At 42.2% G+C, this 16880-nt stretch overlaps 1 protein-coding gene and 1 long non-coding RNA gene across 4 annotated transcripts in view; both read right to left on the bottom strand.

Annotated features, from left to right (window-relative positions):
* Nucleotides 1-99: 99 nt before the first annotated feature.
* On the bottom strand, nt 100-11396 carry LOC119132837. Of its 3 annotated transcripts, none has more exons than XR_005099951.1 (3): nt 10911-11396; nt 5463-5607; nt 100-307 (listed from the first exon to the last, which is right to left on the bottom strand). It is a non-coding gene; the product is annotated as an uncharacterized LOC119132837 (long non-coding RNA). The 3 variants fall into 3 exon arrangements; XR_005099950.1 differs by lacking the exon at nt 100-307 and adding an exon at nt 4120-4645; XR_005099949.1 differs by lacking the exon at nt 100-307 and having other exon boundaries at nt 5374-5607.
* A 2329-nt stretch (nt 11397-13725) lies between these two features.
* The window catches only part of dph1 (diphthamide biosynthesis 1), a 34447-nt gene continuing 31292 nt past the window's right edge, over nt 13726-16880 (bottom strand). The window contains exons 10-12 of the mRNA XM_037268642.1: nt 16353-16431; nt 14345-14473; nt 13726-14209 (exon numbers count right to left, since the gene is read on the bottom strand). Coding sequence (XP_037124537.1) covers nt 14123-14209; nt 14345-14473; nt 16353-16431 — 295 coding nt within the window. The 3' untranslated portion in view covers nt 13726-14122. The remainder of the gene's footprint in view (nt 14210-14344; nt 14474-16352; nt 16432-16880) is intronic.

Raw genomic sequence — 16880 nt, 5'->3', positions numbered from 1 at the left:
CCAGGTCAAGCCACTCAGGGCAGAAGAGCTGGGGATCAATCCACACCGATCAGAGTGAGAACCAGCCGCGGTGAACCGCTGCCTTTCTCCTCCGATCAGTGTCCGAGAGAACTGGAGCCAGCCCTGACTAAGCAGTGCCTCTCCAGTGCTCTCCTCCCGGTTGTACCTACAAAAGTAAGCTTCTTGAGAAATCTTCTTTGTCCCATGCCAACGCACGACCTAAGGAGATGCTGGATTCATTCCTTCCACTTCGCTGTGCTTCGTACATCGCTAGGCTCCAGGGAAGGCAAACCTGCCTACAAAGTACCTAGAGGGAACAGATCAGAGTGAGAACCAGCACAGCTGCCTTTCGCCTCCCGATCAGGGTCCAAGAGCACTGGAGCCCCTGAGCACTGACACCCTGAGTCACCTGGACCTTTCGTTAACACCGCTAGATCCATTAGCTCAGGATCAATCCACCCTGATCAGAGCGAGAACCAGCCTACAAACATATGCTCCTATCTTCTTGAGCAATCTCTTTTGTACCATTAGGACCTAAGGAGATGCTGGATTTAATTGCTTCCGCTTCCCTGTGCTTCATACACCGCAAGGCCCCAGGGAAGGCCAACCTGTTGTTGCTGCCAGAGGGTCACTATTTCAGAAAGTTCCTACACTCACGGTTCCCATTTATTCAGGTTCCTGGTGACGCCCTCTTGTGGATCCCTTGTGTACTATCTGTCATTCTCCGGCAGTTACTCCAGGTAAATTTGGATATACTTTCAAGCAGCCCTGAGCGTGGCTTTATTGGATTTCCGATTATTAGTCAAAACCTATTTTCATATTCTCAACCCTGAGTAGTGTGTCTTCAAATATGGCTGCGTCCTTTGTCCCTGTTGAGTACAAAAGTTGCTTATCCATTTCATACCATTCACTATTTTACTTTTTTTTATCCCCTACACTTTTGATCTCATTGATTTTAATGTTCAGCTGTCTATTTTATTTTGATAGTTACTGTTTATTGGTATGGTACTTCTATTTTAATTCAAACATCCAATTATCACATTTCATTATATTGTACTTTAGTTTTGACATTGGGGATCCCATTGGCAGGGTGTTCCATTTAATGTGATTTCTTAGGATCACTGAAATCTTCACAGCATCTTTTATTGGTATCCGCTCTTACCTTATTGTGGGTGTCCCTTACACTCACGGTACCATGATTTTTCCAAAATGGCCGCCACACCGTCCAGTCACCCTCGGGCACCTCCTGGTGGCTATCCCTAGCATTGCGTCCGATTGAATTTAGGTTGGTAGGTTTATTTAGATTTTTTTAAGGTAGTTTTTTGGGGGATTTAGTTCTGCTTATTTTTTTAAATTGGGATTAGGGTTAACCAAAATTAAATTCAAATCGGTCATCCCTTATTTAGAATATTATTGTAATAATTGCACATTCACAATATAAGAATATATATATATATAATTTTTTTATTATTTGTGAAGTGCTAAGCCCCATTTTCTATCTCCATCAGTGTCACTCTAAATCTCCAGCCGAGCACTCGGCAAACACAGCACCCATGCCGTGTTTAGAACGCTATACTTTGCCACAAAAGTGCAATATTTAACCACAGACGCACTGCATTTTGCCATATTTTCAAAGCAATTATGGTTTTGCGGTTCGGTAGCGAGAAATTATTTTCATAACAAAGCTTTTTTTCCCCGCCGCCATAAAAATATGTCCGTTTTCGACAAAACCAATCACCTTTCGTTGAAAATCCCACTAAACTGTTCTAATGACAGGCTTTGCGCCGGGTGAGTGCCACCGGCTTGGAGCAGAATGACCGTTTCCAAAAAGCACAGGCCACAAATGTCCCCCCCTCACCCTCCTCCCTGTGCTAGTCTCCTTGTGGAGCAGGCCGCCTCCAAATTGAAAAGGACGCCACTGGGCGGCTTTGGAGTGTGTGTTGGCACATTGTGGGAGAGGTTGACCAAAGCAAGATTACACAGGCGGCGTGTGCGGTGCGGCGCGGCGCGGCGGTTGACGTGCCGCCTCTAAATCACTTTGGATGAGGCCCCGGCGTCGTGACCCTCTCACTCCTTCACTGCAGGAATGTTAAGTGCGGACGTTCGCACCATACTGCCCACACTACAGGTATGCTTGCTCACCCTTCCATTTTTTATGTCTATTTTTTTTTTATTATGCATGAATACGTCACACCGGCATTGTGGAATATTCAGCCAGAGTCAATGAGCTTGCCAGCAGCTGAGAGGATACAATAAGGTGGGCATGCAAAAGGAAACATTGTGGGTGTTTCAACACAACACCCACGCTAGATTAAGGTGTCAACACCCGCATTTCACCCAGTAAAAGGATTCATTAAGCTTCCTTTACCCAGCAACAAGTTTCAATATAGATGCAATTCTAAGGAAACCCCCCCCCCGACTTTTTCCTGTGCTTCACAAAAGGGTTCAACACTTTTCTTGTCCAAGTGCTCAATAAATACCCCCGCTTTGCCCATTAGAATGACTCAACACCAGCTATACTAATGGATCAACATCAACGCGCGGCCACAGACAATTTGGCCGGAGCAACACTGACATCTACTGGTGGACACGTCACACTACATACTGAAGAGCAAAACATCGACGATGCCTTCTGAAATGTTTACATACACGACAGCAAGTAAATGAAAATTTATATTTTACTTATACAATAAATCAATGTACCCAGAAATAATTAAAATAATAATAATACTAAATATAAATGTATGGAATGAATTAAACATATTTTAACAAGTCAATTTGAGGAAAAAAACGTTACAGGATTGCTTGGTGGGTCGGAGGTGCGTCTCAACATATTTGTCAATATTGTTGGCTATTTTTAAGCAGAGTGGTGGGGGACGTTTTTTCCAAATTCTCACAAATGTATAAAAAAAATTACATATTTTAGATATTTATGCAAAAATCCTACATATATTGAACATTTGTGTTTTTGAAGAAATAATCACCGCTTTGAAAACGCGTGGCAGACACCACTTAGCTTTACATGCCTACGTGGTCAATGTCGATTAAATATTTGAGGCCAAATTCCATCATGGGGTGGCAAAAAAAATAAATAAGATGAGGACGTAGGTGGTGTGAAGCAGATCCTTGACTATGCTTTTCACACATCTTTCTGCTTGTGTTCCTCTGTCAAGGTTATCCAGGGGAGATGACACAAAGATGTGTGCATGCGTGGGGGAGTGGAGGAGAGAGGGGGGGGCGGGGTGACTCATCTGGATGAGTCATGTGCATTGTGTGTGGAAAGCTCAGGGATGGATGGATGGATGGAGGGAGGGAGGGAGGAAGGATGAGGGGATGGATTCATACACCTTCGCATCTCCTTCACCTGTCTGAGTGTACACTAAGCATGTGCTACATTTGTGGCGACGCCCCCCTCTCCGATACATTTTGAACTGGAGGGGGGGGGCTCATCCATATTTAAGCGGAGGGACACGAGTGTGAGCAACTTTGATTAAAAACAAACAATCCCGTGCAGATCTGCTCAAGTCAAACTGGAATTTTAAATTGGTTGAAAAGCAATTGAAAAATAATCCCAAAATTGGGTAAAAAAAAAAAAAAAAAAAGAGTAGTCCCAAATTTTTGGGGTAACCATAAATGAATTACCCGCAGAACAACCCGTTTTGTCTTTTTTTTTGTAATTTGCATTTATATTCAACTGTGCTAGTTCCAAATTACAGATACAATCCTAAACATTTACTGTCCCACATGTCTCTTTTAAGACGAGACAATGTCGTGATGATGCGAGCTAACACATCATTGGCATTCACCGGCTTCCTCTCACCTCGCAAAACACACACTTCCTCTCACCCTCCTCACAAGTCATTTCTTTCGACACCTGCTGCATTGCGCTCACGCAGCGGCCAACGCGACGTGTTAAGTCGCCATCCAGTTTGGGTCGTGACTAGAGTGATCAAAGCAGTTCCAAAGTTTCAGATTTAGCTTCCTCCTCATGAGTCAGACAGGACTGGACTTGAGTATTCTATCGCCGTCCATACTGTGACAAACACGCCGTCTCCATGCCAGCACTGTTTCACAAGCTTCCGGCCTGGGGGGGGGGGGTTGATGTGAACACTCTAGCACTCAAACCGGATCAAATTGATGCTTGTTGGATTCATAATGGCCTCCGGTGATATTCACAAAGGCTTACATATTGTGAGTTCTGAGTCAAGTTGAACTTACTGACATGAACTCAATTTGACGTCTATAGCCGTCAATGGTACTGAATGAGTCAATTACGACACGATTAATCTTTCACCAGCGTTTCAGAGAAAAGGCTAAGTGTTGTTTTTATTTATTTTTTCAAAACTAACACTTTAAAATGAATGCATCCTTGGATTGTATTAAGATTCGTAACGCATCATCTTTCACAGCTCTAAGAACCCCCATAACAAAAATGCATACATACGCAAAAAAATGGATGAAAATTTGATGTTCTTTGTTTGTCAATGCACTAAACGGCACGGTCTGTGTTTATCAGCTCCGATGAGGCAACAGAGGCCACGGACGACGGAATCCTCCTCCATCGGTGACGCGGAGCCGTGAGGAACGACGAGTGATGAAGCGGAATACTGATGAGTGGAGCAATATGTGCCAATGCTGACTCCCTCTGAAAATATGGGAGCAGCAAAAAAAAAAAAAAGGATCGAAGATGGTGTATATTTGAAGCTCTGGATGTTTTCATTGGTGGGATGCACGAGTGCGTATTTGGTGGTGATGTGGAGAAATAGTGCCCGGGGGTGAAAAAGTGATGTAGAACATTATTTATTCATGAAACTGAGAAGAGCAATGGTGGAATGCAGCATATCTGTGTGCGAGAACTGACCGGTGCTACCTTTGATTTCTCAACTGGGTTCGACTGGCCTCATTAGTTCGGGTAGCTGCTCGGCACGTTTCTTTTTTTTGTGGATCCGAGAGAGACGAATCGTGCCAAACCATTTAATGAGTGGATGAAAATTATAGAAATGTTTGACAGCATTGCGGCATCACAGTCCCTCAGTTGGTTCTTATTAAAATATTGATTGGATTCGATTAAAGTGATTCACCTCACACGGAATACGTTAAAAAGTGTAGCAGAATCGTAAGCAGGGTCAGACCGATTCATCGATTTCATATTAGCTCTTAAAAATTGGCTGATTTTCTTTTGTGTGTGCCGTTTTTTTAAAAGTACAATACAATACAGAATAAAGAATAATATTCAAGCAAAAAAAATTGGAAAAAAATCTGCCGATTTCTCCCCTTTATCCTAGTCAATAATTAAATTTGTAATTCATATATTTAATATTTTAAGTGAATAAAAAAAAAATCAATTGCATAAGTGGAGCTAAAGACCTTTTCTTGACCATCACCGGATAATGAAGTGAGAACTTTGTCAGCGTTTGCCCGCCCTCGTTCAGTCCAACTCCTCCACACTGTGAATATTTTACCTTGTTGCTTGCCTTGCTCGTGGCTCCAGGTGAATCATCAGTGACGCGACCGCCCGTCTTTTTTTTTTCCCTTTAAATCCTTTTAATATCCTGCTACATGCTCGCATGTTCATCAACGTGGGAACGGACATCTAAAGGACACCACCTGGGAGGAGATGACATGAATGACACGTAAGAAACGCTTTTTTATTTTGTTTGCATGCCAATGATGAGCTATGGTTGACATGGTAATTAGTAAGGATTTTAGAACTGGGTATGAATTGAAGTGGGTCATATATATTTTTATTTTACGTGGTCCATCACAATTTCCAAGTCCTGTAATAATTGTGGCCGAATTGGAGCCAAATTGTCCCTCAAATTGTTTAAAATGTACATCTTCATTTAGTATTTATTCTTATTTTATAAAAAAAAAATTGATGATGCAATGTTAATAGTTTTGGGGTCTCCTGTAATATGGGGAAAAAAAGAATAGTACTTCACTTCTTAAATATTTAATGCAAATATGTTATGCGAAAAAGTTAAATACAACTGAACTGTACTTTTTTTTGCTTCACGTTTTATGCATATTATTTTACATATGAAAAAATCTATTTTTTAATGTACAGAATTTGATTAAATTGTGCAAGTGTATCTAATGGGGTGTCTGGAATGAATTGCGGGGATGCTGAGATTGTGACGAGAGGAGGTAGTGAAGTGTGTGTGTGTGTGTGTGAGACAGTAATGATGATTGAATGTCAAAGACTCAAAGATAAAATAAAGAATAGGAAGATTATTTTTCAAGGGGGTTAAGGTGGCCTTCTATTATTCATTTCCCCAAATAAACAAGTTTGTCACAGCATGACAAAGCGTCATGAATTGCACAACCAATTTAAATCTATTTTCAAAAGGTTCCATTGTTTTTTTCTCATTATTGGCAAATGTTTCTCGCTTGGCTTCGATTGAAGTTGCTCATAAAAATGTGGGTGTCATCCCTGTTTATTATTAGCTGTTATTATTTCCTGTCCTGAGACGCCAAAGCGTCTGCCGACGCCATAACGAACATATGAAATCTGCTCGAGCATATTTCAATGCATGACTCACAGCTCAATCACAACAATTTATTCATTTGAGGGCATTTTACTCACTCATGTATCATAACCTAATGAGGATATAAATATTTCAGGTTTAAATAAGATTTGAAACACCCCTGAGTGTGAAATTTGCCACAAAAATGAATCAAGTGTGTAAAAATATTCTTGATGACTCCATGTTTTTTGGAAAATTTTTGCAAGTGCCACAGCATTAGAAAATAAAAACGTATTAAAAAAAAATAAAAATAAATATATATATATATATTTATTTATTTATATATATATATATATACATACACACACCAAATTAATATATACACATATATACTTAAACATTATGTACACTAAAATAGAAAAATATAATAAACGTAAACACACAAATACAATAAAATCCAGTCATGCAATTTTGTATGTATGTAATATTCCTTTAAAAATATTTGATAATATAAGAACTGTGCTCATTTCTTCTTTTATTGATTAATTCATATGTATAGCAGCTGCAGCTAAAACAGGAAACCAGCAAGGCGATTGGATAAAAATAGTTTTAGTTTTAACTTTATTTGTGTGCGTGTGCACCGTGTCCCCTCGGGCTAAAATAACCCCCCCCCCCTCCTTCCGCCTCTTACACACACCCCTGCCAGTTTCCTCGATGACGTAGGAGCCCACGTAAGTGGTGCGCGGAGGTGATGCTTCTGAATGAATGAACGCCCCCCCACCCCCCTCCCCTCGCCCATCGCTAGTACTACAGCATGTCTATAAGAGCTCAGCCGCGGGACAGCCGGGCGCCCAATTTCAGCGGATGACACGCGGATGACGGTGCCGGCGCATCTCGATATGATATCATTTTCGGAAGCGAGGACATTGCATGCGAGCTCACTTCCATCGCACGTGGACATAAAATGGTAAGTCTCTGCATGTTGCATGGATTGATTTGAATTTTAAATGGGAAGTTACTGGTGAAAATTGCAAATGATAATAATACTGATAATATTAAACTAATAAATTTTTCATCATGATATATTTCTTTTCCTCCGTTCTATATTATTTTTGCCGTGCGTATCATGTAGAAGCTTTACGGTAAGAGAGAAGCTGAAAGTTACTGCAGTGTGAGTCACTTTTGCGCACATGGGCGACGCGTCACAGCTGTGCGCGCGCGTGCATGCGTGCTCGCGCGCGCACGTGCGTTGCATGTTTACCGGCCAGAGTGATCACGACTTAGAACTCATTGCTTCCTAAAACCTATAATAACGTAATATGGTAGAATTATGTGTACATATCTATTCCTCGACTCTGTCCCTCTCTCTCTATTGTATCCCCTCTCACCCCTTGTTTCCTTTTTTTCATCCTTGGAGGAGGGAGGGAGGGAGGGAAGGAGGGAGGGGGAGTGTAACATCGTGACGCGTTTGCGATGAAGTCAAGTTTGCGTCACTCCTGCGCACACGTACGCGTCAGCCAATCGGGTGGCAGCAGAGAGCCTTAAAGAAACAGTGCACCAGCGGCGGCTGCACGACTGACGTTTGCCGGGCTCCCTGCGGCGGGACCACGAAGAGGAGAGGCAGAGAGGGAGGGAGGGTGGGAGGATTTGGGAGGGGGTGATGCAAAATCCCCAAGGTAACTCCTGAAGGAAAGTGCAGTGAGCAGAATGACAATGAACGTGGAGGGGGAGACCCACGGAGCTCAATCCGGCACGAGGTATACTGAGAGGCGCTGTCCGTGGTGCTGAACGACCCTCGTTTGAAAATATAAAATCACACTCGCCCCTCCACCATTTTAGAAATGGTCAACAGTATCAACCGTCAAAATAGACTCAACCATCCTCCACATTTTAAAATAACAATTAATTTAGTAACAGACCCTTTCAACTCAACAAAACTGCAACTAAAAAAACAGGTGCTGCATTCATGTACCCCTGCTAACTTTTTAAACACCAATATTGGGATGGATACGTTTCGTTCCAGTGATTTAAGATGTAAATTAGAAATTAAGAAGAAAAAGTTGAGAAGGATGAGTAAAACTGCTGGAACAGAGAGTGCAGGTGGTGGAACAGAGAGCGAAGATAGGCTGGGGTCATGTTAAAGACACCCACACATCTTTTCATTATTCACCTGCCAAATATAATTTTGAATCCCAAATGATGTCATTATTAATAGGACAAGGCTCTGATTAAATCCCCCGACAGTATCAGGTGTAATCCACCCCAAATAGAAAGTCATTTACACTCTAAATCGTACAAGTGCTGCTTTCAGCACCATGGACAGCGGCCCCAGTCTTTTTTACCCATTTGAGAAATAAGAACAAGACTTGACAAGTATCTTGCCGCCCCAGCTGTTGCTCCAGTCCCCACACACACACACACACACACACACACACACACACACACACACACACACACACACACACACACACACACACACACACACACACACACACACACACACACACACACACACACACACACACACACACACACACACACACACACACACACACACACACACACACACGTGTCCCACAAAAGAGGAGGGGGAAGAGGAGGAAGGGCCCATGGACAAAAACACATCAGACGAGAGCTCTGACGTCAGTTGAGCTTGCATAAGCCGCCAAAGCCACGCCGCTCCCGGACGTCCATATCCTGTGTGACTCATGGATTATTGGCATCTGAATCAATAAGACGCGAAGGGGAGGGGAAGGGGGGTGTTTGTTGTTATTGTCAAACTGCCTGCCAGCTTCTTGCTTCCACGCCAAGTTAGCTGCTAGCCAAGTTCTCATCATTGTCCTCTCTCTCTCTCTGTCACCTTGCAGTCAAATGTCATCCTTCCTTTCATTGTGGTCAGTGCATCAACACCTTGGCTCTAGACTGCTTACTGCTAAAAGTCCTTGCCAGTACAGTAACAGTCTACAGTCATGGCTACTGATGCCTGGCGAGAGCTCAGCGGGGGAGGGAGGAGGACGCCCGTCAAGTTTTTTTCTTTGCCCGACATCACTGGTGCCACGTCAGCCGCCACGGCGACCAATGGTGTGCTGCGGCAGCCTGCACCTCTCCTCTGTCTCCATGGCAACCGTGGCATTAGATTGTTACTGTAGCAACCGCACCAGTGGTAACAGTCTACAGCCATGGTCGCTAGGCGGCAGAAAAAAAACACCACGACGGGGGTGGGAAACAAGGCGGGACTGTCAAGTGGAGGACTTTCTATTCGAAATTAATTTGGTGGTCTAAATGTGTGTTGAAGGAGAGGAGCACAGTAAGTTCATACAAAAAAGAAAAAAAAAAGATTTATTGTTAGAAGTAATAAGACCCAACTGATACAATTTTTGACAGTATAAAATTTGCATATGTGATTAATCGGCCAATGCCACCGGTCAACAAATTTTAGTTAATTTTTTGGATTAATTTGTTTGCACTGATTCTGAATGTTTATTGGTGTTTATTTTTCTAGCACATCAAGTTTTTACAATATAATGTATAATAAAAACATAATCATGTCAAATGTCATATTTAGTAATAATTATAAATTAATGGTTGGGTTCAGCAACAGGTAAAAAAAAATTTGCAAAATGTTAGAGCTTTAAATTGATGCATGGCAAAATCTGTATTGCGCAAGCTTTTAGATAAAAAATTAAAAAATAAGAAAGAAAATACTTCAAAAACTAATAAAATAAATTTTGAGACATATTAATCCACTAATGATTAAGATTAGCTGTTGACCGGTGTTGTTCCAAAATGTGAATAAAATAATCTCTCATACCGCAAAGATACGAGTTACCGCCGATATATTCAATTATTTTTCAATTTCAACACTAACAACGCATACTAAGCATAACTATAAACCTTTTAAACATCTTGACAAAGTCAGATCAAATCGGTAAAACTCCGGCCAATTACAATTCTTTTGACGATTAATCAATCGGTCAGGCCCTTACAAATAAACCGCGGCGCGTTTGTTTAAGATCTCTACCCGAGCGGTTCTGCTGTGTGTATGTGATGTACTGTATGCGCCTTTCAAAACAGAAATAAAAGATTCATGCAAGCATGTGACCTTGCTTCATTCATTCATGTGACAGCTCAGGGTTAGCCTTGCAGTCATAAAGTTCATGCCACTTATTTATGAACTCAGGATGACGGTGATGGCAGCTAAAGGTAGAAATTGTAGTCCAATTATGAACAAAATACAGTGTTTAGCATTGGCACACAACAAAGTCTACTTTTAGGGTCCCAATTAGTTTTGAACCAGCGGTAATGGGGGAGCGAATTCAGCTCTATTCTTGCAATTATCCAATTACCTTGTTAACGTCGGTGTCTTTTCTAAGGAACTTTTCCCAATTGTTGCCCGGGCGATAAACTTGTTGCTATCGTGAATCGTACTTTCCACAAACTGACCTTAATTGGTTGTTGCCGAGTCATGTGAAGAAGGTTGTTACGTGACGCGCATCCGTCCATACATCTCCATGGCCTGAGGGTGGAGCCCAAGCCTCTGACGTGATCGTGGCCATCCATCCAGCTCAAGTCTCTGATCTGTGAAAGGAAGCACCTGCAGCATCCCGAATACTAATACTCGCCAGACGCTTCATTAGGCACAAAGGAAAAATTCTGCTTTCATTGTACATCTGGGAGGTAATGAAAACGTTACAACTAAAATGGATCTCTTGGGTGGAAAAATAGCAATTTATATTGTATGTTATAAAAAATAACACACAGGAGTGACGGTAAAATGAAAATAAATATATTTGTTAACTTCTGATGATACGGGTAAGAAAGAGCGGACTTAAAATTGATCCCTGCGGTACACCACATTATTCAAGGAGCATGTATCTACCGTGACAGTTTTCCAGGATAAAAACCTTTTTTTTTAATTACCATCTTTAGTCTAAATCAAACAATAGTGTGGTCTATGTATCAAAAATGACACTAAGGTTTAAGATCTTTTCTAAAATGTTGCATTAAGACACTTGTCGCTGTTGTTGAGATCAATAAAATCGAAATTAATCCTCATCCTTTAGAATAGGCCTCACCATCCTAGATACTTAATAATAGAAGGAGGAAAAAATAAAATCTGACGCTCAACATTCTCCAAGACAATCACACAGCGAGCCAAGACATCCTCGAGGAGATGAGATGGTGCTCGGCTCTACTTGCAGCAGTAGCAGCAGCAACAACACGCATCGCTCACCAATGAGTCACATTTCCTCCTCGCTCTCTTACTGCTGTTTTGTTTCCCCTTCCTTCAGCCCTTTTAACAATGACTCAGAGGACTAATGGAAGTTCTTCTAAATCAGCATTATTTTTCACAACACTTGTTCCTGGAGCACCAGATGGGACACAGAAAGCAATAATCAGCCCTCTCAAAGGGCATCTCAGTCAAATAATGTATCACAGGAGCTGGTTTCCTTGAAATAACATTGTACGGACATCTCGGAAAGGTCAAAGTGGGTTCATGGAGAGGAAAATTGAGGACAGTGATGCCACTGCGCTGCTTGTCTAAGTGTGTGTGCGTTGTGGCGGGTGCTTGAGCCGAGCTCCTACGCAGGATTAGTCATCGCTTTATACCACTTATTTGTTTTCCTTCAAAGACTCTTTTTCAAGCTTCATGCACTCGGCAACCGCAACACACACACACACAGTGGTATTTACTGTTTAGATTTCCCCAGTGGTCTTTGTCGATGAGCCTTAACTCCTGAACTAATTGCATTTGGAATTCTTCTAATTTCAACATTTACACAAAGTTGTCGGCCTTTTCTCGGGTTAAGGCATATTCACACCCTGAAATAATGGTATCAAAATAATCAGAATTGGTTTGTAAAGGAGCAGCGTCACCAATTTCAGGGGGTCTAGAATATTAGTATGGTAGCATTAGCACATGTGCTAACTTAGCCATCAAGTGTTCCCGCACTGCACAAAGACAAAAAATAAATAAAATAATAATAATAATATTGCCAAAGATGCGAAGCAGCTCATAAATGCCTGACAAAGACGTACGGTATCTTCGTAGCATTCCATGACTAGCTGTCATTATAATTGTCACAACAAAATCAAGCAGCCTACTCGGCATCGATTCTTCTCCCTCAGACTTTCTCAGTTTGTCAGCCACCTACGAAACGTCTCGACAGTTCACACGCAACATGAGTGACTATAAATCTAATTAAGACAGGCTAATTAGAGGAAGCGAGGGGGCAGAGTACTGTTGACAAAACCAATTTACTTCTGCATTTCCTGCCAAACAGATGCAAAACATGCACTGCTTTAATTCTTTTAAATTTCTGTGTCAGTGAAAAAGTCACGGAAATTGTAAAGGATGATTGTGCCGAACCACAAGGCCACTCCTGAGAAAAGGTGACTCACATTATTGAAAATAAACTGTGCGAACAGTGACATCTAACGGTCACACATGGTATTGCAGTTTAGCACAGATATTTCTAATCGTGATTTTCTGTAGGCTGCTCTCTTAAGCTTGCTGTTGATCAGTCAAGGGAAAAAAATGTGTAAGAAAGATGAGATGTCAGTTTAAAAAAATATTTGAGAATTATATTAATAAGAATATTATTTTACTTATCAATAGTTATTTTTTACTTTTTGTGAGTAACGTGGTGGTCAAAGCCTGCACATAATTTCCCATATCAAATAGGAAACCATGTCCACAATTGTCTGGCGGTAATAAAATTCATAAATCATCTTGTTTTAGGAAAGTGCAACTGTGATTTTAAAGAAACACTGTAACTGTAATTGTCAAATGTTCCTGCAGTCTCTTGATGCAAAAAAAAAAAAGAAAAAAAAAAAGCCAACACAAAGGTTTCAGCAAGACCGATGATTTCTTCTTTGCTGCTGTGCATCTGCCCATATGCTCAACGTGAGACACAAGTCGGGGAGGATCGACGTGTTGCCAAGGAGACGCCGTGGTGGGAAAAGTGTAGGAATTTTTTTTGGGGCATTAAAACCCAATCCCACCCACGAGGGAAGAAAGGGGGGGGGGCAAGAGAGGTAGGTGGGGGGGGGGGGGATCTCAGGTTGTGTGGAGGACAGTCGGCTTTTCCTGCAGCAAAATTTGTATGTTTTTCTTTTTCTTACATATTTATTTATTGACAGAATCCTCCATCCATAAATAATGAGGATGGAAAGAGTCGTGACTGGCAGATATTCTTGCTCCATCTTACATTTGGTGGAAAAAAAAACAGCTGCCAAAAACTCCAACAGAAATATATATATATTTTTTTCATTTATTGTATTATAAATTCCCATAAACATTCTACAGAGAGCTCTGTTAAATAAATAAAGAGCAGATGCCACAAAGGGACCCAAGTTAAATCAAGGTCACAAGGGTCGACCAAAGTCACTCTGGGTCATTGTCTCTTTTTTTTCCCAACTTTACATTTGCACCCTATATAGGTAAAAACACCCGTCCGCCTCTCCGAGGGAATATGACTCATACATGAGCACGTAGAAGCTATTATCTCAAGTGCGTGCACGCTGCAAAATGTGAACAAGTATAACGTAATTTGCTGTAAGAAGTGAGAGATTTTTTTTTTTTGTGGCATATTGGCTGGATTAAGTGTATACCCACTTTGTTCCAGTCCAAGTCTTTCAACGTGTCCCTTTTGTCATTCCGCCTGGCAACTGCAGGGGGCGCATTGCGGCCGTGTACACTGTTTGTTGGCGTTCTGCAGGGAAGCAGCTGGAGAGCGTGCCTGAGATAATAAATCAGACCAAATCAAGACGGAATAGCAGTTTTCACACACAAAAGAAGAGATTTGGAATTCAAGGTTATGCCGCAGGCGTCACTAGGTGTCAGTATGGCCACGTGCATTTGAAGATAGCCTCACCTGGGCGCGAGGGGGGCGAGGCGGCTGGTTGGACGGGTGGTTGGGGGTCCACGGCCCCAGGCTCTGATTGGAATAGAAGTCCATGGGGTAGACCTCCTTCCAGGCTGTCTCCTGGAGGGCCACGGCTGCCTGAGGGAAAGATGGCAAGAGCAGATATCACTCAGGGAGGCAAGAGATTTGGATTTCTGCTCTTCCTCTCCAGCAAAAGAGAATTTTTAAGAGTGTTTTCATGTGCGGGTAAGCAGAGAGATTGACACTACAGAGCAGACAGGTGTCAAAATAGTCAGCTTGGCGCAGGTGAGATGGTCACTGTTTGCTGTCTGCAGAAGACAAGACAGCACACTGGAGGAGAAGTGCTGCTCTTTTTTTCTTCTTTTTTTTACTGTCGACACTTTGTTGACAAAAATAGAGGAAAATTCATTCCAATTTTACTTGTGAACATTGTTGAGTATTTCAAACAACCACATAGATTTTGCCTTATGAAAATCTCCTTAGCGTATTGTTTGCAAACGATCCAAAACATCAATGGTGAAGCAACACTTGTTGACAGACAATATAACAATACTCACAGGCAAATATTCTTGATCCTTTGCAATGAACTGAATCACAGAAGTACTATTCATCCTAGTTTGTGTCTGCCTGACTGTAAAATGCTGCCTCCTGGTGGCCAATTTAGGCACAACAGAAGGCGCAGTACAATGAAATGGATTGGCGCATAAAAACATGATGACTCCATGCTCTTATAAAGTGAAAAAATATTTGAGATTCGAATGTCTGATGCTCGTTTGTGGTGTTTCTTTTACACATAATAATATAATATATAATAATATTCCCAAAATGTGATGGACGCAATTGTTATTGGACAGCGACAAAACGAAGATGAACAATCCCGCACTGAGCTAAGTGTGATTCATTTGGCCTCGACAAATGTCTTCTCTCTATCAGTTGCCGTTTTCATGTCAAAGCGGGAGCGCTTGATTGAATTTGAATGACAGCAAGGTCACTTTTCTACTTTATATAAAGATGAATCGAAACAGATTCAAATCGGTTCAAATGAAGGTAATGGGAACAAATTGAAAGGGTGAAAAGGTCATGTTTTTGCTCCATACTCTTCTTCTGTCCTTATTTTGGCGCCCCGCCTCGCCATCCTCTCCGCGCATGCTAGCTTGCGCCGCTAATCCCCACTCCGACAAGAGAGCCGAGTGCGTCTTATTGACTATAAATATAACATGAGGCCCTGAAAATAAGTGCCCCCCCACACAGCATCCCCTCTTCCCCGAGCTCACTCTCGGCTTCTTCCCCTCCCGCCGCTGTCATCGTCTCTCTAAATGCCACAGCACACGTAAAAGCACTCACTCGCCAGAGACCATGTGGGGATACGTTCCTTATGCAAGTGCAGCCCGAATGATTTGAATGCAGATGCTACAAGAAAAAAAAAAAAAAAAAAAAAGCGTCTCGGGAGAGTAAAGCGGACTCCCACACAAAAAGGGGCTGGTGTGGAAAAACATTGTGGCGTATAATCAGAAGAAAAACAATAAGCATTTCTTATTCAAGGCAGCCAGTCCCCTTGGAGACAATTCACAAGGATGTCGGAATTAATAGCTCACATTAGCAAACCGCTGCCGCAGAAACCAAACTCATCACAATGCAGTTTCATTTTTTTTTGAGGTGGGGTTGGGTTCTCTAATAGAGCAGCAGCAAGCTTTGAAATGGATCTGGTTGAGGACCTCTCACTCTCTCTGACAGCAAGGAGGGGCGGCCGGCGGCTGTGCGAGCCGGCAGCCTGTAGGGGGAGCTGCTCGGCCGCTCGCTCGCTCGCCGCCGCCAAGCCCCCTCTGAACAAATTTGCCGCCATTTAAAAACACTTTTGGCACCCTTAGCGACGTAGGCGCTACAATGGTACAACTAGGCATCCGTCAGCGGCGCCGCGCGACCTCTGTGGGCGTTTAAAGAGCCGCGGGTGGGCGGGGTGCGAAAAGTGGACGGCAAGAGTGAGTGGGTCATTTACCTCATAGGGAGACAGTAGCGGTTTGGAAAAGGCCGAACCCCAATCGATGGACAGGCGCGGACATGCAATCTGCACCCACCTGCAGGAGAGACGACAGAAATTCCAACAAATCAACCCAATAGAACACGTGTCAAACTCAAGGCCCGGGGACCAAATACGGCCCGCCACATCATTTTATGTGCAAATGCACAAATTGTGCATCAAATTCGTGTCATTACTAGAATTGCAGTCTTCACTTTTAATATCTTTTTTTTTTTAAATATTTGACCAGTTTTTACTCGTCTGATTTGAAAACGAGTTATTTGTCAGTTTGTTTTGTAGCTTTTACTGTATATAATGAGGTGCTCATACATTTATTTGGGTTGACAGTCATAATGGCCCTCCGAAAGAAGCTATGACTACAATGCAGCCCGCCAAAAAAACGAGTTTGACACCCCTGCAATAGAACTTCACAGTTCATGTATTTAGACCATGATTTTCTCACAATGGATTTGGTTAAAAACCAATGAAGTGACTGAAGTGTTGTCT

Source organism: Syngnathus acus, chromosome 13 (genome assembly GCF_901709675.1).
Source record: "Syngnathus acus chromosome 13, fSynAcu1.2, whole genome shotgun sequence".
Lineage (NCBI taxonomy): Eukaryota > Metazoa > Chordata > Actinopteri > Syngnathiformes > Syngnathidae > Syngnathus > Syngnathus acus.
Note: the sequence above shows the minus strand (reverse complement) of the source record. Positions and strands in the feature narration are given on the sequence as shown.